A 21,862-nucleotide genomic window follows, 5' to 3' on the forward strand; every position below is an offset into this window, starting at 1 on the left:
GGTCAGGGGTCCCTTTACCTTTACCCATGTACTATCTGCAACCAAAGGGGCACATGGGTTGCCAGATGTGAAATACACTGGCATTATTTTCAGCTCTCCTACACCACTTTGCAACTTTGATTGCCCCACTTTCTCTGAATCGACTGCAGTCCTCGGGCTCAAGTGAAACAAAGCCCCTGTTCCCAATAAACAAGAAAAACACCCACCAACACCAGGTCCAAGCTAAGATCAGATTTATTAGGTAACTGGGTGCTGCTTAGGAGTTGGCATTGGGGCCCTTCTTCTTGCCAAAGCCTGGCACAATGTTGACAAAGCGGCGGTTGTATTGCATGCGCCTCTTGGCACGGCCAGTCTTCTTCTTCTTCTTCTCTTGCTTAGCAACCTGGGAGAACAAAACCGAACAGGCATCAGTAAAAGATCCGCTTGAACTTCAGCAAGGAATTCAGCCTACCCCCATTCACCCTGCCCTGCAGCCTCAATTTCCACCATGCAAAGTCTAGCCCCTGATACGTAACTCCCAGAACCACACCCTGAAAGTCGGGCAGTTGACAGCTCTCCACCCAGCCCAATCCTGCCTGAAGACATTTGGGCACTTAAGTTATGGACTGGGCCAAATTCAGCAGCTGCTAGCTCAAGAGCATGCTGGGGTAAACTATACTTCATGGATTTCTGCCTGGACTGCAAGCCAGGCACTCTTATGCTGATGGGGCTTTGTGGCTCAGAGTCCTCCCATACAGCAGAAAACAAAAACAGGACCTACCTTTGGGGTCTGGCCTCTCACTTTGCCAGCACGAGCCAGGGAGCCATGGACCTTACCTGAGGAGGAGAGAAACACAAAAAGGTATCAGGGAGGCCACTGGAGGCACCACCACAGCTGACAGAAGTGACAAGAGGACAAGAAAATATTGTCAACCAGGACCTTTGTTGATGAGATGATATTTGGGTCCAGGGAGAAGAGGCTGGCACAGCCCTTCACAGGAGGGCTAAAACCCACCCGCTGGCTAGGCTATTGTTTGAAAGTTTATTCTCCACATTCTTAATGTCAGGCAAAATCCTGACTTCTGATCACCTGTGGCAATGCAGTTGCTGGCCTTCTAGCCAACTGGACTCAACGAGCCTCAATCCAACTGCCATCACTTTGGTACCTGACCCACAAATAGTTCTGGGGGCTCCATACTTACCACCCAGCATGCGCGCAGCAACCTCCAGTGTTGTGAGGTCACTGATGCCACACTGCCCAATGACCGCATCATCTTCCAGGGGGGTTCCACCAAGGAGGATCACCTGATCCTCAGGCACAATGCCCTCCAAGGACTCGATGTGGGCCTGGGGAGGGGAAGGGAGATATGAGTCACCAAAACACCCCACTGCTCTAATTGGAACAGCAGGGAGGATGGCACAAAGGCCACGGACAAGGAAAACGGAATTGAGCTGGAAGGACCCGTCGACAGCCAACTCTTCAGTAGCCCTTGTGTGTGAACTTCCCAGTCCCTCAAGGAAAAATCAGCAGAGATGGGGCAGGGTGTGTGCCCAACCCTCCCCTAAGAAAGCCCTGGTGAATTTTTGTAAGGGCATGTCTGAAACGAAGCAAGGGAAAAATAGCAGTAGAAAAAGGAGCATGGAGGGGAAGGGTTAAGCACCACCACCACTCTGCTTCACTTCTACCAACACCCCCAGCTGTATCAAGGTTCTGTTGAATGTGTTTGCAGGAGCCATGCATTTTATTTGTTAGCTAACGAAGGACAGTCTCTAGGCAGCTTACAATCAACTATTAAAAGCATACAAAATGATTTAAAATGTCCACCAAAATGTAACATTGATTATTGGGGGGGGGGGAGAGTAAGAATAAACCCTGCTTGTCTCAGCCTCTTTCCCAAGCTGCAAGGAAGAGAAGCCACTACACACTGTGTCTTCTATGGACCTCAAGGTGTTCTCTCATCCAGGCACTGACCAGACCCAGATAGGCCTCACTCACTCAGCCTAGGGTTGCTGCCTTCAGACCACAGACCTAGTCCTAAGGCCACCCAAGCCTAGAATGAGCTGGAAAGGCCACAGGTGTCTGACCCAAAATATCCCCTTCCCCACCCCCAGCAACTGGTCACAGAAGCAGATGGCTGGTGGGCCACTAAGAAATAGCCAAGGCTCCAAGTGACTTCTGCAAACAAAGTTAAGCGGTAATGAAAGGTGGCAAAACTATAGATACAAGTGTTGAGAGCCTCAGACCAATCTATACAGGCGGGTAATCCCTTCCCAACTTCAAATACAGCAGCTAGAGAATAGCAGAAGCAACACTCGCTATCGCTATGCAACAAACCAAGTACAGTGAACCTAGTGAGGTACAGCACTTTTCACAAAGGCTGCTAAGAGGGTGGGTCTTTTCTTCTCCATTAATAGGAAATTAGCCAGATTTGCTTCATTTTTTTTTTGAATATTGCTATAAGCTGCCTTGAACACCAATAGGTGGAAAAGTGGGACAACAATTTAGTAAATAGCACAATTATTGTTCCTTACCTTAAGGTGAGCTACTGTTTCTTGCCCGGACACCTCAAGGGTGTGCAGATTCTGAGCACGAATAAAGAGCTGCATGGTTCCACCTGAGCTGAGGAGAACAGCAATCAGATTAGGGTGCAAAAGTATAGCATTTCCTCCTGAGGATTAGACAAATTCATGAAAAATAGGTCTATTGATGGCCACAGGCCACAATGGCTATGCTCTGCCCTCCACAGTTGGAGGCAGCAATGCTTCTGATGGCTATTGTGCTCAAATCCTGTTTGCTCATTTCCCACAGGCATCTGGTGGGCCACTAGAACAGGACTAAATGGGCTATTGGCCGGATCCAGCAGGCTCTTCTTACTTCTTAAGCTAGTACCACTGGAGTTTCCCCACCTATCTTTTAGACTAGGAAACTCTCTCCATTCTGTAAAGCAGACCTGAAGGTAATGCTGCTGTTCAACAACAAACTCAGAACATAAGATGTGGCTCACAAGCCTTTCCATTCAGCCTGCTATTGGTGCTCATCCTGGCAATAAGTTAGCTTCCATCAGGATACTGCTGGAAGGCCCCTAAATTCTTTGTTTCAGGGACTCACAAAATTGTCTGTGTGTATCCTTCCAAATATGGTGCAGGGAACAGAGTCCACTAGGAAATGCCAACCTGAACACAGTTCCTCTCAAAGATTATCGCTGCCCATTTGAACAACACACAGTGCCATCTGCTGGGCCACAAACAGCTCCACACACAGAAACAGAGATGTCTTGACCTATCTGTTGCAAAGTGAGAATGTAGCCGTCTCCAATTCTCTTTCAGAGAATCCTGGTCTCTCTCTCTCTCTCTCTCTCTCTCTCACACACACACACACACACACACACACACTGTACCATTCAAGGCACAGCATTGCCACATTAACAGCCATGGCTCTTCCTCTGTCCTGGGAACTGCAGTATATTAACGGGAACTGTAATTCTGTGATGGGTGAACTACCATTCCCATGTTTATTTGTGGGGAGCCATGTCTGCTAACGTGGCATAAATGTGCTTTAAATGTATAGTGGGGATGTGACCAAATACTACAGTTCTGAAATCATCTCTCTTGTATTCCTTCCCACACCTTAGCAATCAGGCTTAACAATATGAATACTAGCATCCTGACTTACTCCCCACCCACCCAGCCTTCCCCTACAATTCCTATCTGCTTTCTACCTTATTAAGCTCTTCCATCTCTTCCCCACACCCTGCTACCCCTCCATTTATCTTTCTATCTTAAAACAGGACCAAGGAGGTTCAGACTCTTAATCCCATCCCTCCACTGAATTCTCCAGGAAAAGCCAGGAGTTCATTTAGACAGTGTGTTCCCCCAATCACATAAAAAGCACTCAAGAGTCCTGGCTCTTATCACTCCCTTACAAAAAAAATACTAATACAAAAAACCCCAAGTACTGTATTTAATTACCCACGCCCAATCTTTATGTCCTTAACCTCACTTACACATACCCCAAGCCCACTCTACCTCCATGAGAAGAGGGATTACAACCGGTTATGTACTGTCTATGTTTTTAGTTGTTTCCATTTTATCCGTTAGATGCCTTGAGTCCCTGTCAGGAGGGAGAGGCAGGATATAAATAAGTACAATGCCCAGGGAACGTTGATTATGGGGCAACATGAAAACCTAGTCACTGCATAAATAAAGGTCTCCTGCAATGCCTCTGTACAGCAACCTTCCTTGTCTCCTTAAAGTCTCCAGCAAAACTCATCTGGATCATTCCTAGTCCCTACTTTTTACTTCAAGCAAAGGATGTGCCATTCAAGCAACGTTCTCTCCTCGCTTCCAGTCCCTCACCCCGTTTTTGCCTCGGTAACCTGTCATGCCCCTTCTTTAGGAAGCAGCATCCACACATAGGGGGTCATATAAGAAGGGCAACAAGGCAAACCCGTCCCGTCCCCCCAGCTTCGTTTGCTCCTCAGGCTTTTAAAAGCGGCTCCATGGCCTTTGCCTGCCTGCGCAGTCTCTCAGTCTTAGCAGCGTGAGAAGAGCCTTGCTGGCCGCGTTTTCCGTACCGACTGACACGGGGAGCCTCTCTACGGTCCCCGCGGAAGCCGAGGCTACGGGGACGGACGGTCCGACCAAGGCAACTCCGGCCGCCCGCATCGCAGGAACACGCGTCCCGCTCCATCTCCACGTGCTTCACGGGGCCCTGCGAGCCGCGTGCAGCCGAGGCCAGTCCTGCTCCGAGTAGGCCCACTGGGCCAAGGGCCAGAAGTCAGCCGCGCTCATTCACTTCATGGGGTCTACTTCCGAGGAGGTCGAATGCGGGCTCCGCTCCCTGCCCTTCCCCAATTCCCCCCTCTCCAAATAGGAGGCCTGGATTTGAGGGCCGGCTCAAGGGGACCCAGGAGTCCGGGGGGCCCCACCCCCACCATTTTCCTTTTGATTCCCCTCCCTTCCCGTCTCACCCTCAGTCGCGGATCCAAGATGGAGCCGGGAGAGCCGAAGAGTCGCCGCCGCTCCGCGCACGCAGACGAGGGAAAAGGAAAGAGGCAGGAAATGGGGCGGGACTACCAGGGCGCAGGCGCAGTGGGGTCGGGCGTGGGCATTGGCGTCTCTATGGTTGGTTCGGCTTGGTGTTCTCTCGCGGCCGGGCTGGCACCATCATTTTGTCTCTATGGTGGCGCCGTGCCCTCTCTATGGTAGGGTCGCGTTGACGCCATCAACCCGCGCTTCTCCTCCTCCTCCTCCTCCTCGCAAGATGGCCACTTTGGCTTTCGCCTTGGCCAGAGTTGGGCTGCGGAAGGGGCCGTTGCTGGGAGGATGGCGGCAGCGACTCTTGGCGGCGGCTCATACGGTAAAGGGGACTCGAGCACAGCTGGAGGGAGGGAGGGAGGGGGCGGGGGGCCGTGGAAGGAAGCGGCTAGGGATTAGGGCACGGGCAAAAATACAGCGGGTAGAGCTTCCTCTCCAAAAGAAAAGGGCATTTTCTAGCTTTGCAAATCCGTGTTTGCTCTGTATTGTGTAAAAAATGAGCGGTGAGGGTGAGGGCAGTGGTTTTTATTTTATTTGACATCATCTGGGATGCTGAGTAGGGACTTCGCAGTCCCCTCTAATGCAGGAATGGGGAAGTTTTGGCCCTCGAGATGTTGTTGGGAGCCCTGCTCCCCTCAGTCCCCAATAGCTTGGCTATTAGAATGGACTAATGGGAATTGTAATCCAGCAGCATCTGGTGGGCTGTAGGCTCCTGACCAATACTTCATAGACTCTATTATCCTTATTTGTTTACTCTACAAGGAGGTCAGGATGGTAGACATGGACATCTTCCTATCTCTTCCTTGCCCCATTTTTTATTCTTCTGGGGTGCTTGTTAGGCAGAGTGGCTCAAGTTGAATTTTGTGATTGACCAGCCAGGGATACCAGGTGCAACTAATGTGGAGCAGCTGAGAGTCTCCAACCCAATTCACTGTATATGGGTATCCTCCCCACTAGCCAATCAGCACTTAGAACACAGGGGACCCAGGAAACTCCTGATATTGGTGTGTGAAATACAAATTATACTATCATGAATCAACAAACCTTAAACCAGGGATGTAAAAGGGAAAGAGACATGTCATCTAACTCCTCAAAATTACAATGGTCTTCTGCGTTTCCCCTACAGGGTGGGTGCTTCCTTGCTGAAGGTCTTCAAACAGAGGCTAGGAAGCCATCTTTTGGGGCAAGCTGTTGAGTGATGTTCTAGCTCTTGATTTCCCCATCAAGCAGGGGGTTGAATTAGGTGGCCTTGCAAGATCTCCTTCAAACATTGTGCCTATTCTGTCTGGCCAAAATGGTTCAATATTTAGTTTCAGTTCCCCGTTAGCATACGATTCTCATTCTCCATAGCTGAAGAAAGAACTGATTTCTCTCTGACAAATTTATCTCTGCCATTATTATAGCAGAAAAATAGTGACGATATCCCCAAGCAAAATTCTTGTAAGTTGACTAACGTTTTTCTGTTTCAGAGGCAAGCTTCAGCAGAAACCAGCTCTACAGCACAGAAATATCCAGGGATTATTGAATCTACTAATGAATATAGGTTTGTGGAGAGACTTATACCTCCCTCCCGAGTACCAGTACCCCCGAAACATAACAGTTATCCCACCCCTTCTGGATGGAGCCCACCTCAAGGTAAAATACAGGGGAAGGGGTAATTTGATTGCTCTAAATAGTTCAGAGTCTTAGACTCACAAGACCATTTTGGCCCAACCAGGTCTAACTGCCCTGTTCCTGGCATCATTTATGGCATCAGGTGTGGGGTTGGTGAAGACCTGGCTGAGCTGAAAGAGGGTTTGCAGGCACCATCGATCAGGCTGTTTGGTCTGGTTTGCAAAGGTCTCAGTAAGAACTGTGTGGTCAAAAGTCGTATTGATGTCAGAGGAAGGGTCATAGCTCACTGGTAGAGCATCTTATTTAACTGCAGATGGTTCAAGGTTCAATTCCCTGTGGTATCTCCAGGTAGACCTGGGAGAGTTCTTATTGAAAAACCGGAGAGCCACTCAGTGTAGACAGTAGTTAACAAGATGGACTGACTTCATTTCCAGCTGCATCCACCTGCCAAACTTGACCTGTGATAGGTGAGGGAGAGAGCAAGATGCAGTTGCCCACCCTTAGCTTTTGAAGGGACGGGGGTCCCTGAAAGATTTTGTACATGTAGTATCCTTTCGGCACCCTAGGAAGTAAAGTTTGAACTAGATACAGAAAGCACATCACACCATTCTGTCACTGGTGATAAGCAAGTCTGGCACTAGTAGGTGCCTGTATATGACATTTCATTTATTGCACAAGGTATAAACCTTTTAAGTCAGTACTTCTACCTGCTTCTGATTCACATAATCCCTTTCCCTTACTCTCTTGCTAGAACCTCAAGATGTTTTGTGGCTTTAATTAATTACACAAATTAGGAATGTTTATAAAATTAGTGGAGGGTTGGAGGAGGAAGGGGGGGGGGCAAGTATACCCAGCTCTCTGCTTTGATTTAGTTATATAAATGTGACCATCTGTAGATCCACACATTTTGCTTTCTCCTACACTAGACCCACCTCCTGACCTTCCTTATTTTGTAAGGAGGTCGCGAATGCACAATATCCCAGTTTACACAGATACTACCTTCAGAGGGTGCAGGAAGATGACTGTCATCAGAAAGATTGAAGGCGATATTTGGGTAGGTGTTATTCACATTGCATACTGCACCCCGTTGGTTTTTCTTATACTAAGATGACAAAATAAGTGGATTATCTATGGATAAAAAGGTAAAGGGACCCCTGACCATTAGGTCCAGTCATGGCCGACTCTTGGGGTTGCGGCGCTCATCTCGCTTTACTGGCCGAGGGAGCCGGTGTACAGCTTCCTGGTCATGTGGCCAGCATGACTAAGCCGCTTCTGGCGAACCAGAGCAAACCATGGAAACGCCGTTTACCTTCCCGCCGGAGCGGTACCTATTTATCTACTTGCATTTTGACGTGCTTTCAAACTGCTAGGTTGGCAGGAGCTGGGACCAAGCAACGGTGCTCACCCCATCGTGGGGATTCGATCTGCCAACCTTCTGATCAGCAAGTCCTAGGCTCTGTGGTTTAACCCACAGCGCCACCCGCGTCCCTATCTATGGATAGTTCCAGGTTAATCCGGAGCAAGTGGCTGTGATCTTATTGGTAGCAGAGAGTTGAGGATTGTTTAACAACTACAACAGTGGTGGCTGTACTGTTCTTAGCCAGTGATTAGGAAATTGAGGTGAGTTAATCATGCTACTTTCTGACCTTTTTTTTTCATTTCCTCCCAGGCCCTTGAAAATGAAGTGAAGGATTTCATCACACAGCTGTCTGGGCAGACAGCAGTCACCCAAGTGAATGAAGTTTCCTGCATGATTCGCGTCAAGGGATTTTTTGAGCAGGAATTAAAAAAGTGGCTGTTGGACAAAGGCTTTTAAATAAATGAGAGATATTCTCACTAGTTTTTTATCTTCTTGTAAGGTCCACTTTTCTAATAATGTTGATCAGTAGGGTGGGAATAATGAGCGGGGGGTGGGGATTATTTAGGCCTAGAGGTTTGCATTTGTACTGCAGGAAACAAACGGCTCTTTCAAGTGTGCTGAGCAAGCATAGCCTAAACATTTTCTACTTTTGGCCAAGTGGAACTTCTAGATGCCTGCCATAGAGTTCCTTGTTAGGGAAGAGCACTTTTGCTAAAGAACCTGATTTTGCTGGATTATTCTGCCTGGCTTTATTCTTCTAATGTGAGAAAGTAGGTTTTAGAACCAATTGTCAAACCTAGTCTTCTTCCAGAGCAAATGATCCCTTGTACACAATTCCTGTTCCAAGGGGGGTTGTTGAATAAACAGTTCTAGCCCATCTAGCTGCAGAGTTGAGTTTGAATGAGAAGACTGCAGCAATCATTGCCTGTTCCTACACCGTTAAATAAAGTAACCAGGCGAGCAGAACTTGTATTACAAATAGAAAGAAAAGAAAAGCCACAACTTTGGCTAAGCACTATGCCAACCCATACTAGAATAACCCCCTGAGCACTCCCCTCTTGCAGCAAAATGGAGGATGGTAAAGACATGGTAATGAATTCCTGTTTATGTACAGTTAACAACACATGAAATGTACAGGAGAAAAAGTTTACAAAAAAAGGAGGACTCATTTTAACAGACACCAATTCTGCCTCGTGAAGCCTGCTAAGAGAATCCCACGGCAGACAAGACATAGTCCTTGGTCACTCCATCATCCAAAGGGTCTCCAAGGAAGACTGTGGCAACCTCCCTTGTGTGGTAAACAAAAACAGCTCTGCATGGAATATGTGATTTCAGATCCTCCACATCTAAGAAGTGTCAACATATTCCCCTGAATCGTGGAAACACGAAAACTGTGGCTCGTAATAGGTGGTGGGGCAGCTCAGTACATACAAAGCTTTTGTGGGGAGGGAGAATCAGTTTTTCAGATGGAGACAGTTAAGTTTCTCTAAAGCTGCTCAGAGAGGAGGCAGCAGCAGCAGCTACAGGTCATGCCTGGACTTCATGTTGCTTCTATATGTGGGACAAAAAGCTGCAGCTGCCACTCAGTCTCACGGATGCTGTGGGCATCTTGGGTCAATCAGTTTCAGGTCTGTTGGTAATACTGATTGTAGTTCCATGTGTTCTGGTACCCATAGCCACTATAGTTCTGCAAACAGAGTAGATAAAAAATGAAGCAAATAAATTATTTCAATTTTGCCAAGCGACTTTAAATAAATTACATTATTTATTTTGCAGACAGCCTTTCTTCCGTCCCCCACAACAGCAAAAAGTTCCATGGAATGCTTGTTCACACAGAATGCTTGGCTCAACAGGCCTAAGCTAAGCTGCCTACTCAAACTGGTCCAAATTAACTCTGTTCAACTGGGTTATGCAAACCACCTAGCTGGCTCAAATCAAAAAGCTACCTCAGTAATGCGTGTATTACCTGTCAAGCTAACTAGGAACTGGTCCCAAGAGTCTGTTTCAGCCACCTCTGCTATGTCTATAAACTCATTCTAGAAGCCTCTCGCAACTCACCTGGTACCAAGTGTTATAGTTATAAGCTCCTGTTGTGCTGCTGTTGCTCACATCTGCTGCCATCAAAGGGGTGATGCCCGTTGTTGCAACCGCAAGGCTGCCGCCTCCTGCAGCTGCAGCAGCATCCTCAAGTCTCATCCTTTTTTCATCGGCCTCCTCAGCACTGCATGGAAGTTCAAAAAGGGCAGTCAGCATCCTGGAAGGGAGTGGGCATCTCTGCCTGCCTTAGGGGCCTGGCTTAGCAGTGGCAGTCAGGAACGTAATTTGTGCATTAGGGGACTGGTGTTCAGCTGGTTTTCAGGACCTCATGCTGGGTCACAGCAACATAACGCACACAAATGTCTATGATGCCACAGACACCCTCCCCCTAAGATCTTAAGGTGGGAAGAAATAACCAATGGCTTTTAAGACTGTAAAGAAAGTGCACAGACAGATGTCTCAGCCAGGAAACGGCACTAAATCCACTCTTTATGAGGGAGGGGTCCAAGTCTATAGAAAATCTTGGAGTGCCTTAAAGCAGTGGGAAGAAACCTTGAACAGTTAAAAGGACAGTACAAAGCTCACACAATGGTGAGCTTCCATACAGCCTGGGTTTTTATTTTGCAGAAGAGCAAGAAGGAAGTTTGAGGGAACAGAATTGGCAAATAAAGCTAAGTGGGGTGGGCCTGTGACAAAAACATGAATGAGATAAGATGCCCTGGTGCACAATCTCCACCCTGATCTTCAACACTGCAGGGTTTTTTGCATGCCTGGGTCAGGTTGTTGTTGTTTTTTTAAGTTAGCAATTTTAAAAAGGAAAGAAACCCTGAACCCCTGAGTGAGGGAAAGTGTAATGCAGTGAAAACACAGTACTTCTGAACCATTTAAATCATATGAATTATTGGCACAACAGAGCTCTAGGAGAGACCAGTACTGTTATCCCCCAACTGCAAGTGGGGGAACCGAGGCAGAGAACTGTGGTTGGCCTTAGGTCATCTTGTGAGTTCAAGGCAGAGGTGAGATTGGAAGCAGGGACCTGTGCCAGACTAGCTTTCACAGTAGACATGCAGCCCAAACTTAATCCATCGTACGAAGTACATCGTACCGATTTCAACAAAAGTCCCCCTAAGTACACGCACAGAGGTCCACAGCCTCAGTGAGGAAGACTGTGTTGGTCACCTACTCCTCCTCCCAAACAGACAACAGAGGCCAATCACAGGCCAAGGACCTCAGTGGCTGCGGAGTTCCTCACCCATTCTCCAGGAGCCTCTTCCTCATCACTTGCTGGTTCAGGAGTTTCTGATGCTCATCGTACGATGTCAGTAAGCTGCCAGGGCAAAAACGAGAAGAAATATTGGGAGAGAAAAAAGCTCTGTTGGCACATGGCTGTCATGAACTGGACAGACAAAAGCCTGCAAGTCTGGCCCCCTCTCAGTGTACTCCTCTCTTTGTTACCTGTTGATGCTGGACCCAAAGTCCTCAAGAAACTCCACCCTCCGCTGAGAGAATATAATCTTGGTCTCCAGAGGGAGACCGCTGGTCAGGGCTCGGTCGAAGCTACTCATGGTGTTGCCCTCATTTTGCCGGACGTCAGCACTGAACTCCATTTCTAACAGATTGGCGTAGAGCTTGGCATTGTCCTGCATCAAAAGAAAATGCAGCAGAAAACATCACTCAGAAAAGTTGGGGACAATGCTTGGAAGGAAAGAATCCAGATCATCTCTGTCTTTGTGTTCAATTCAGCGCAAAGGAAAACCTGCAGCTCAAAATAAAGGGTTGGCAAAATTTGGCCAGCATTAAGTCTACCTAGGTGGTCCCAAGGGAAAAATTTGGGATCCTGCAGAAAATGCTTTTTTATTCCTCTTTTAAGACAGCCAGGATGGGCAAAGGCAAGCAGAACTGAGCTTTACTTTGACCTTGAATCAATGTCAGCTAAGAGACTGGCTCTTCTGGATAGAATCCAGATAGAATCCAGAGGAGACCTGCAATTAGAAACACCATGTCCCCCCCCCCTTGGTATCCACTCTTGAGAACAGAGCATTTTAGAGCTAGCTATCTGACCAAACTCTCACCAGCTTCCTTAAGAAATGCCTTTATTGAGCTGCGTTTCCAAGTAATTCCTACTGTAGGATGCAAGCAGTTGACTGCCGTTCAAAGGAATTGCTTTATTTCACACTTGAATGCTGCGAGGAGGAAGCTTCAGCTAGGAAGCTCCAAAACTTTGTGCATGACTGACTGGGCTGAAACTTTTAACATTTTCAAGAAAGATTAGATACATTCAGGGCTGATCTGCACTTCCCACCTCAAAGAAGAATACCGTATTTTTGGCCCCATAGGGCACATCGGCCCATAGGGCGCACCTAGTTTTTTTGGGGGAGGGGGAAATAAAGAAAAAATATTATTTCCCCCCCAGGCATGGGGCTGGGGCGGGGGAAGCCCGAGCTTCCCCCAACCCCAGCCCCCAGAACAGGCTGCTATCCGCAAGCCTAGGGAGCCCGCGGGAAGTCGTGCCGGTCTTCCCAGGTTTGCGGATATCTGCCTAAAGGCTTCGGGATGCAGGCATCTCTCTTCGGGATGCAGGCAACTTCGCAAAGCAGGTCGGGGAATAGCGGGATGGCGGCGCTCTGCCTCCCCGCTGTCCCCCGAGCTCGTGGGGCTGCTGGTGGGGAGAAGCGCGCACCGGTCCGTGCGCACCGACCCCTCTCGCTCTCCAGGCTTCAGCGAAAGCCTGCATTCACCCCATAGGACGCATACACATTTCCCCTTCATTTTTGGAGGGGGAAAAGTGCGTCCTATAGGGCGAAAAATACGGTAATTGCAGGAAGAGGCAGCTGTTTACACATACAGCAATGGCAGACATGTGGTAATAAGCCCCACCACACTTCTCTTGGTGGCTCTAGGAGGTCCCAGGGACCCCCAAGGAGGCTGTGCACACATGACCATGCGCAACACTGACAACCAGCCTTCTAGAAAGCCACACTCAAATCTATCTCAAATCTCTGAAATGCTGTGCAAAGTGGCATCAGAGAAGTTGAAAACTATACCAGTCCCTCACTTTTGGATGCCGACCTTCAAGGTCCCCATCTCCCCCTTAGCAAACGCTCAGTAATTTTTACCGGATCCTTCTCCAGTGCCTCCAAGAGTATCTTCCGGGCTTTGATCAGGTTCTTCTGCACTTTCAAAACCTGCCGGGCTAGTTTGACAGAATAGAAGGAAGAGACAGGCATCCCCTCGTTCTCCCGGATGGCTTCCATCAGGAGGGCCTCCGCCGCTTCCATGTTCCCCAGCCGGCGCTCCAGGCTCACCCGCCGCAAACGCACCATGGCCAGCCCAGGCACACAGTCCTCAAAAGACTTCAAGATGCGCCGGGCTTCCTCCACCTCTCCTGCATGGGGAGGGGGCAGAGTGAAAACTTCTGCATTTGCTGTGCTGAGAGCTTAGAAGAGCTGAGTTCAAATTATTATCCTCCAAGAACCCATGACAGCTTCAGCAAGGACAACGAGCAGGCATCCTCCTGGCCATTTGGAGATCTTCCCCACTGCCCTGGCCCCTCTTAGCCCAGTTCCCCTGGAGCTGAAGGGAGCAAACTGTGTGCCCTTCACTCCCCACCCCTGCCTATGTCAGCTGCCTCTGGGAATCTCAACAAATATCCTACAATGGGTTGCATCCAAAGCAGTGTCCCACCAGCACAAAGATTTCTGCTTGTGCAACACGACTTCTCCCCACACCCCTTCCTTCTGTTCTAGGGGTTTCCCCAACTGCCTAGAGCAGATTTTGAGGGGAACAGGTGTGGGAGGAGTCCTGTTGTGCAAGTGGAAATGTTTACACTTACAATGTCTCTTTCACGGCACACCATCTGGACATTGACAAAAAAATTAACATTTCAATCTTTTCAAGTTCAGTAGAAATGTTGGGCCGGTGAAGAATTCTGTGAACCCTTGAAAGGCAACCCCTGGCCTAGGCAGCTTACGGCTGATCAACAGAAGATTTTAGCAGCGTGGGACAAGCAGCTCCTTGGGCTAGAAAACTGAGGGGGCTGGCAAGGCAGTGCCCCTTATTCTCCTCACCTTGTTTCTCCTCAAAGGCAGCCCAGAGGAGGTGGATGTTGGGCTTCCGAGGGAGGTGATAGCAGCAAGCTCGCTGGAAGACGTTCCTGGCCCCAGCTACACTGTGGTTCTCGAGGTACCTTGTGTACTGGATGGAGGGGAAAAGGGAACAGAAGAAGCAGAGGGTGGTATGAAAATCACCTTGGATGCACACCTGCAATGACAGCTCTGGTCAGAAGGAGCTTAACCCAAAGAGATCACGTTCTGTCACTGTGTTTCTGAAAAAGCCAGTGCTAATTTTTTGCCCCATCATGGCAAAGCTGCTACTGTTGCTTGCCTCCTCCTCCTGTGTGGGGACCATTCTGTAATATTTTATCCATCTAACTACAGCCCACAATTGGGACATCCACAGCGAGACGATATGCACTTTCCAGAGGAGGAGGCCTAACGAAACAAGAGGCTGTTCATAAAGGGAGGAGTTTAAAACACGGCCTCTGGGATTGCCTAAAGGGCAGAGAAGGAGCCGCTCCTCTCCTCTGCGTGGGGCAGTCCGGGGGCATTCAGGGGAGGAAGCACATCTTGCCAACACACACCTTGATCCAGAACTCCTCATACAGGGCGCAGGCGATGACGCAGCGCTCAAAGAGCACAATGGTGCGCTCGTGCGAGCCGCTGGCGATCTCAAAGTCCAGGTAGTCCCGCCAGTTCCGCAGCTGGGCTCTCTCCAGCGGCTTTACGTGGAAGTAGGGCCTCTTGATCTAAGACAAAAGGAGGGGAAGGGGAAGGAGCTCAACCGGAGAGGCAAAAGGAAAGCAGGGAGATAAATTCTCCAATCCTGCTGGGGCTGAGGTCCAGAGAGAGGGAGACCTCGCACACTTTTTCTGGCTGACCCAAGACAGGCAAGGAATGGAGAGCACTGGCATCGGTGCACGTCAGCGCTTCAGTCTCAAAGCAAAAGCTCTATGTCACACTGGCAGGGCACAGGATCCATCCCCCAGCTCCGCCATGTGCAGCCTATTTGGCAATTCAGGCCTACAGAAGCACTCTGCCATCCGTCACCCCTTTTGGCTTTGCATGAGCCCTGGACAACATTTCCAAGCATAAACCTCACAGGGCAGGGGGAGGAGCCTCACAGCGTCTGGCTGCTAAGCAAGTGAACCCCAAGCTAACAGGAGAAAGGCCCAAGGGGGGAATACAGGAAGGCCTGGCTTTTGAAGCTTCTCAGGCTCATTCCATAGTCTTAAAGGCAAGAAGCCAAGTTGCTTGTTTTTTAGAAGAAGGGAAGAACTGAGCAGAGCTGCTTCTCTCGCATACCACATAACCACAGCAGAGAGACTGACAGCTGCTAGCCAGGTTCTTAGAAAAAGTTAAAACCCTAGATAGAAAGCACTGACCAAACAGCGGCTCAGCTATACAAACCCCTTCTTCAAAATTCCAGCGCTTGCTGACTTCACTCTCATTCTGGGTGTAGATATGCTGGCGAATAGAAATCACAAGCTCCCGGATCCTGTCCTGGTCCAGAGGTCCCTGAAATCCAAGAGCACAGCTCAGCCACTGGTCGCGCAAGGCATGGAAGCAATCAAGAAAGAGCCTTAAGAGAGCCTAAATGCATGTGGGAAGCTCATGAACAAGCCGCGAGACGTGAACCACAACAGCCATTTTGTTCCCAGCACCAGACACTTAAATGGTATATTGCCTCTAAGGATGGAAAGCTCTCTTTCTATCCACTTTTTCTCTTTCATTGTGGAATAGTGTAACCAGTGTGTCGAGCTCAGGAAGCACCCCCCCCCCAAGTACCAGAGAAAGCAGAGCAGCCAGCCACACTGGTACCCACCAGCACTTGGCTCCCTTCCATCATCTCCTGCTTGGCTTCTGTCTTCAGTGGGACGTCCTCTCCAGGCGGAGCCTCCTCGGCCTCCATTTCGGTGGCCTTGGCCACTGTCTCGGTGGCCATCTTCGACTGCAGCCACAGCAGCTCCTCCGTGGAGAGAATCTCTCTGGGGGGATGGCTGGTCACGTGCTCCTTGAACCTGTGTTAAGGGAAGAGAAAGACAATCCTGTTCTTTGAGAGAAAGGTGGGGCAGGCAAGGCAGGGTGCCCACTCTGGAGAGAAGGGGGAGCTTGGAGGCTGCAGAGAACTGGGGAGGGGACAGTGGTCTGGTACTGTGCCAACAACAGAATGGTGCCCCACAGCAGCTAATAATACTAAGCACTGATTCAAGACCTTAAGGTGTTGACGCCATAGATGTTATCTCAGTAAAACCTTTACCACAAGACTGTAAGGGAGCAGGATTGTACCCCTCAGGCAGCGTTGGAAGGGGGAAGGGTGGGGAAGGGCAACAGAACAACATACCTAAGCCCATCACATGAATTACATTTTCAATATTTATTTACAGCACCAGCAGGAAACTTGCCTCACAAGATATCAGAGATATCTAATCACATCCACAAATATCTAGTCTCTAAAGGACAGCCACGTCTGCAAGTCTTTTCACAAACTTTAACTGAATTTTGGGTGCACCCACTGCAGATAACATCACTTTATAAGCCAGTACCTTCATAGCTTTGCTCAGGAAAAAACGGAGCCTGCAGATCATTCTCTCAGGTGTTCCTGGCTGAGGGACTTCCTTATTCCCCCCACCTCGGTTACATGAGCTCTCTCATGAGATGGGACCTGGGAGGCAGGAAGTTTCTGGGTGGCCTCTTGCCCTCCACCCCATTCCCTAATCTGTATTATGGGCATATTTTGGCAGTGGCAGCTTTGCATGTGGAAGACACACTCAGCCAATGAAGCTGAATGGGTGTGACCACTGAGAAATCATTTCGCGGCACAACACAGTCTACCTCACAGGGCTACTGTGAACATAGAGAATGAAAGTGCCATGTTGCATCGTGATTCCTAAGGTGCTTTCTGATTCCATGACTTCAAATGCTGATAAAAGCTTGAAATACATCCATCCTGACGGACAGGTTGAATTGTGCAAACTGTGAAGCGCCCACTTGGTGCAGTGGAGGGGGCTCGTACCAAGAGCGGTGAAAACCTGATTCAAATTCCTCAAAAGCCTCACAGGGTGACCTGGAGCCAGTCACTCTCTCCCACGGCCTAGCCTACCTCATAACAATGGGCAGAGGAGCGGGGGAGAGAGAACCATGTCTGCTACTCCCAGCAAATTGAAAGGAAGAAGGAGAAAAGTATAAATCAAGGATGACTGTATCAATAGCAAAACATGGACAGGGTTCCATCTTTGGAATTTCCCTCCTTGGGGAGTTATGCAGGGGGGGTGCATCGCTACACCCAGGACTCCCCATCTTGAAGTGCTGCGGCTGCCCCTGCCTCCTGTGGGCATGTTTAGCCACTTTCCTTCTCACACAAACCAACACCTCACTTGGGAGCCTGAAGCTCTGACACTCACATCGCAGCTCTTGAACAAACTGTGGAAGCCACCCCCCCCCAGTAGCCCCCTCCCGCAAGACTTACTTTTCCCAGTGGTGGCTGTACAGCTGGGTGGGGGTGGCCAGCACTCGGTCATAGATGGCGGTGATGGCCTTCAGGTCCCCTTGCTCCCTCTGCCACTCCACGTACATCTCCCAAAGTTTGTCCGAACGGAAATCCACCCCTGCGGCCGCCACTGCCGACTCAAAGGTGCTGCGAGGACCAGAGCACAGGCACAGGGAGATGTGATCAGTATTTGCAAATAGGAGCCAGGGCAGAATACTGCAGAGTCATCCTCTAGGAAACTCCATTCCACCCCACCCCACCCCCGTCTTCTACTTTTCCAGCTGACAGAATATCATGAGTACCTTGCCTGCTCAGTTATGCTGGCCCTGGAGGTGCTCCTAGAACTCAGCGTACACACACGGTAAGGAGGCAAGGACACAATTTGTTTGGCCAGTAAGATCTGGAGACCTGCTTGCTATGTATTTCTCAATATTACACAAAAGGGGCCATGGCACTCAGCATCCTGAGTCTTGTAGGGAGAATCAGGCTTCCAAATTATCACTTCTCTCTCTCTCTTTCACACACAGGGTTACAATAGGAAGTGCCTTCCTCACTCTGACATGACTTACCCGCAGATTTTCTGAGCTGAATCTGGAAGGTTCATATCCAAGCTGGACTGCAGAAAGGAGATGTAATGGATCCACAGGTCCATGCTGAGGGGAATGGACTGCAGGCCTCGCTGGAAAACCTGAGGAGCAGCAGTAAAGCAGCAGTAGCAAAGAAATGATTTGTAAATACTTATTCATTTGTAGAGAACTGGGGGAGGAGAGGCCAGGAAGAGTTTTTTATTCCCTCCTCCCCATCAATCCTTCAATCCTTCACCCTTAAGATCTTGGATTCCCTCCTTTCCTCTGAAGCACTAGGGGCTGACAAAACCAGGCACAACATGTTGAGGTAGGAGCTTTTGTCCTTCTGGAGAGATTGAATGCAAAGCAAAACTCATCCCTGCAGAGTCCACCTACCCCAACTGAAGCTAAGAAGACACCAGACACGCAGGCTTTTTGCCTTATCCTGTTGCATGAGGTGGCTTGGCTCACTTGCAGGAGATACTTGGAGCCTGCCTACTCTGCAGCACCTTTAAGGAGCGTGCGGCTCCCCTATGTCTGGCTAGCAGTGGTCTGAACTGGGTGCGTCCCAGGGACACACACACACACAAAGGAACAGAAGGGGGGAGCAGAGGTGCGGAATCCCCTCCGGCCCCTCCTCACCTCCTCGGTCTCCTTGATGAAGTCAAAGCGCCGCTCCATGTCTGCATATTTTTTCCAGTAGCCATAGCAATAAGGGTACCGCAGGAAGAAGCTGTCAAAGGCTTTGCGGGCTGCATAGATGTGATTCTGCCCGAGTGGGAAAGAGGAAAGAGGTGAAGCTAGGCACACAAAACAGCAGGCTACTGTAAATGTGAAGGAAAAGGAGGCACCTGCCTTATTAAAGCTGTTATCTTCCATCAGGTAAGCCTCACTCCAATTAGGGACAATTAACTTGCACTTCAACAGTTAACCACACAATTCAATCCAAGCTTGCAGGTGGACCCCTCAGCTTACCTCTTGCTCTACATACTGCAGCAGCTCAGTCCATGCAGTGAAGTCAAGAGGGTTCTCTTGTGCCGCTCTCCAGTACCGCTCAAACTCCAGCGGATATGTGATGGAGAGCTCCTCCATGGGGGGGTTGATTGCCATGTGCATGACCACGTCGGGAGCAGAGGGCTGAGGGGCTTCCTCCTTGGCAGGCTCAGGGCGCAGGGCCAGAGCAGTGGATTCTACACTGACCCCATTGCACTCTTGTGCTGGCGTTGCCTCATCTGGGTTTGCGGCTCCATTACTCGCTGGCTTAGGAAGCACATCTTGGTCAGGACCTATTGGATTTAGGAACAACAAAAGGTAATGAGAATTCTTCCAGTTCTCTCTGAAACCTAGTTCTGTTGCCCCTCGCTTAACAAGGGCTAACTGTGCTGTTCTGAAGATGGGCCATGGGAAGGGCAAGGAATGCCCCAACCACCCTGGCATTTCCTGGCTAAGCAACAAACCTCCTGCCTTGATTCTGCAAGCAGCACTTTGCTCTCTCTGCTGTGCACATTAATTCTCTCTCCCTGCCAAATATTTTCAACAAATGCATATATGAATGGAAAATGCATTCTCCAATAGCCACTCCAACAGTTCCCTTTTGGACTTTTCTTCACTCAGGCTTGAAAATGAACATTTTTGCCTGTGGTAAGTCACCTCTAACCAAGAGAAAGGGAAAAGCTTTTCCACTCAGGAGAGAATCCAGGGCAGGGTGCCCCAGGCCCAGTCCTGAAGATAAACAAGGTCGTTGGGTAGGTGGGCAAGGAGAAACTTCCACCAAAACATTCAAGAGCCACTGCCTGCTAGTAGTGGACAATTGTAGGTCAGACAGACCAAGTCTGACTTGGCAGACGGCAGCTGGACATCTTATAGAAAGCAAATTGGGCTCCATTATTACATTCCCCCCTAAAAGGATCTCAGGTATCTCTCTATGCCCACGTGCGGTGGCTGCCAGGTCCACAATCGCATGTCAGCCAGGAACGAAGCCTCCATGGACAGAGGCAGTGTACCTGCGAGGGGCAGCACACGCCATGTCGTGCATAGTGAACTTCCCAGGGGGAAACCCGAGTGTCCCCCGTTGGAAACTGAGCACTGGGGTAGAGAGGCACTTGGGGACAAAGGACTTTGTGCGCGTGCTGGGTTTGGGGTTCTAGTACGTAGTCTCGACCCCCTCTCCGTCCACGCTTTGGCGCCCCGCCCTCCCCACCCCCGGCCGTGACCAACGCAGGCGTGACCAACGGACACCTCTCCGACCCGCCCCCCTCTCACCAGCCTCGGCCCCCGGGAGCCCCTCCCCGCCGGGACTGGCGGGAGCCTCGGGCCCTTCCGCCGCCATCCTCCCCGCGGCCGCCGAACTGAGCGTCTCTGCCGGGGCCTCCCCTCTGCCCGTCGCCGCCGCTGCTCCCGCCAATAGGCCGTACTGCGTCTGCGCCGCCGAAGGACCCGGATGAAATGGGCGCCTGGCGCGGCCTATGAATTGCTGAGGAGCCTTGAAAGGAGAGCCAGGGTAACCATAGAGAAAGCAATTCAGAGAGAGGAGGAGGAGGAGGAGGCGGTTCCAAGGGCTAACCATAGAGGGGGAAAGCGGTGGAAGGACCTCAAGCGCTTCTCCCATAGATTTGTAGTGGTAGACTAGCATAGGTGGTCTGATCTGCGGGTTTACTTCGGGCGCTATTTCCCGCCCCCCTCTTCCTCCCGCCCCGCCTGATGGAACTGAGAGCTGCAGATGGAGCGCGAGAGAAAAGATACAGAACTGCAGCAGCATCTTCATAGCTTGGACTTGGTTTTGCATGAAAAGTGCTTGCTGCTTGTAGTTATTTAATTGCAGTGTTTCATCAGCTAGTGTCCTGAGCAGCATCGTCTGGAGACGAAGGGCTAAAAACCGGCGCTGCTCTCCAAAATTATCTGGCCCCTTTCAACTTCGTATTTCAGTGGCGTTTTGCACTCACACACTGTTGAACGAACCCAAACCTTGCCTGCATTTTTTGATTGGCCCATGCCAAGGTTATTCTTTACTGTCGCACAGCTAAGACAAGTTTTGTAAGTTTTTCCTCTCTCTTTTGCACGTAGCTGTTCCATCTCTCTCGCAGGTAGCGGTAAATTATCCTTGATACTGGATAGTTAGTTGAAAGGAAAGTGTATTTTTTTTAAAAGCAGAAAAACTTCCCCTCCTCAGTTTCATCAGTATCACTAGTATTTTTTTAAAAATTATTTAATTGTGTTTTGCCCCGATCTTCATTTTTCTGATAATTGAATTGTTATTGTTCCTGCTGCTTTTACTTGTTGATGGTTTGTTTTTTACGTCTCGACACAGCTTTGAATGCTATTTTCGTACAAAATTGTCATATACTGTACTGGTTTTTGTTTTTAGAAAAAAATGGCTCAATCTCTAGTGCTCCTCAACTCTGTCTTACCTGACACTGCCATCTTCTGGCTATTTCGTGTTACTGCCCCACAGTAGCCACTTCCTGCCCACAGCCAATTTTGGACTTTTAAACCAGACAGGCAGAAACTCAACAGATCTCGTTTTCTACGCCCAACGCTGTATGAAGACTGCAGCAGGTCGTTGCTGGGGCATTTTCTGCCTCTCAGCATCTAAACAAAGCTAAATGCAAGCCTCGTCTTACCAAAAACATCCTCCAATCCGCCAAATAGCCCCAGTTAACGGGCATGGGTGCACTTTGGTAATATGGCGCCTTGAGGTCAAAATTTGCCCTCCCTCCCATTTCTT

At 49.5% G+C, this 21,862-nt stretch overlaps 3 protein-coding genes across 4 annotated transcripts; 1 reads left to right on the plus strand and 2 right to left on the minus strand.

Annotated features, from left to right (window-relative positions):
- Nucleotides 1–216: 216 nt before the first annotated feature.
- FAU (FAU ubiquitin like and ribosomal protein S30 fusion) lies at nt 217–5,077 on the minus strand. Of its 2 annotated transcripts, none has more exons than XM_081842551.1 (5): nt 4,950–5,077; nt 2,512–2,594; nt 1,182–1,326; nt 761–816; nt 217–382 (listed from the first exon to the last, which is right to left on the minus strand). In XM_081842551.1, the coding sequence occupies exons 2-5, from the start codon at nt 2,584–2,586 to the stop codon at nt 257–259; spliced, it is 402 nt and encodes a 133-aa protein (XP_081698677.1). In that variant the 5' UTR covers nt 2,587–2,594; nt 4,950–5,077; the 3' UTR covers nt 217–256. The 2 variants fall into 2 exon arrangements, with proteins under 2 accessions (XP_081698677.1, XP_081698678.1); XM_081842552.1 differs by having other exon boundaries at nt 2,512–2,599; nt 4,950–5,053.
- A 126-nt stretch (nt 5,078–5,203) lies between these two features.
- MRPL49 (mitochondrial ribosomal protein L49) lies at nt 5,204–8,477 on the plus strand. The gene is made up of 4 exons (XM_081842542.1): nt 5,204–5,338; nt 6,486–6,651; nt 7,557–7,684; nt 8,300–8,477. Exons 1-4 carry the CDS (start codon nt 5,243–5,245, stop codon nt 8,444–8,446), a joined length of 537 nt encoding a protein of 178 aa, XP_081698668.1. The 5' UTR covers nt 5,204–5,242; the 3' UTR covers nt 8,447–8,477.
- Nucleotides 8,478–9,077: 600 nt separating this feature from the next.
- On the minus strand, nt 9,078–20,719 carry LOC309330662 (pre-mRNA-processing factor 39-like). The gene is made up of 14 exons (XM_081842431.1): nt 20,401–20,719; nt 19,114–19,424; nt 18,781–18,906; nt 18,142–18,260; nt 17,552–17,719; nt 15,908–16,103; nt 15,493–15,600; nt 14,667–14,831; nt 14,095–14,221; nt 13,144–13,412; nt 11,483–11,667; nt 11,280–11,354; nt 10,049–10,211; nt 9,078–9,677 (listed from the first exon to the last, which is right to left on the minus strand). Exons 1-14 carry the CDS (start codon nt 20,702–20,704, stop codon nt 9,615–9,617), a joined length of 2,379 nt encoding a protein of 792 aa, XP_081698557.1. The 5' UTR covers nt 20,705–20,719; the 3' UTR covers nt 9,078–9,614.
- Between the last annotated feature and the right edge of the window lie 1,143 nt (nt 20,720–21,862).

This window comes from Podarcis erhardii (genome assembly GCF_964252035.2).
Source record: "Podarcis erhardii genome assembly, chromosome: 15".
Lineage (NCBI taxonomy): Eukaryota > Metazoa > Chordata > Lepidosauria > Squamata > Lacertidae > Podarcis > Podarcis erhardii.

What these genes read in the sequence shown, in the direction of transcription:
- LOC309330662 (XM_081842431.1), bottom strand. Translation starts at nt 20,704, where the DNA reads ATGGTTAGCCCTTGGAACCGCCTCCTCCTCCTCCTCCTCTCTCTGAAT. An exon ending in GCTGGAATTTTGAAGAAGGG is followed by an intron (nt 14,832 to 15,492) that starts GTTTGTATAGCT and finishes CTTTTGTCTTAG; the next exon opens with ATCAAGAGGCCCTACTTCCA. An exon ending in AAGAGGCTCCTGGAGAATGG is followed by an intron (nt 10,212 to 11,279) that starts GTGAGGAACTCC and finishes ACTTCCATGCAG; the next exon opens with TGCTGAGGAGGCCGATGAAA.
- FAU (XM_081842551.1), bottom strand. Translation starts at nt 2,586, where the DNA reads ATGCAGCTCTTTATTCGTGCTCAGAATCTGCACACCCTTGAGGTGTCC. An exon ending in AAACAGTAGCTCACCTTAAG is followed by an intron (nt 1,327 to 2,511) that starts GTAAGGAACAAT and finishes TCCCCTCCCCAG; the next exon opens with GCCCACATCGAGTCCTTGGA. An exon ending in TGAGAGGCCAGACCCCAAAG is followed by an intron (nt 383 to 760) that starts GTAGGTCCTGTT and finishes TTGTTCTCCCAG; the next exon opens with GTTGCTAAGCAAGAGAAGAA.
- MRPL49 (XM_081842542.1), top strand. Translation starts at nt 5,243, where the DNA reads ATGGCCACTTTGGCTTTCGCCTTGGCCAGAGTTGGGCTGCGGAAGGGG. An exon ending in TCTTGGCGGCGGCTCATACG is followed by an intron (nt 5,339 to 6,485) that starts GTAAAGGGGACT and finishes TTTCTGTTTCAG; the next exon opens with AGGCAAGCTTCAGCAGAAAC. An exon ending in AGATTGAAGGCGATATTTGG is followed by an intron (nt 7,685 to 8,299) that starts GTAGGTGTTATT and finishes ATTTCCTCCCAG; the next exon opens with GCCCTTGAAAATGAAGTGAA.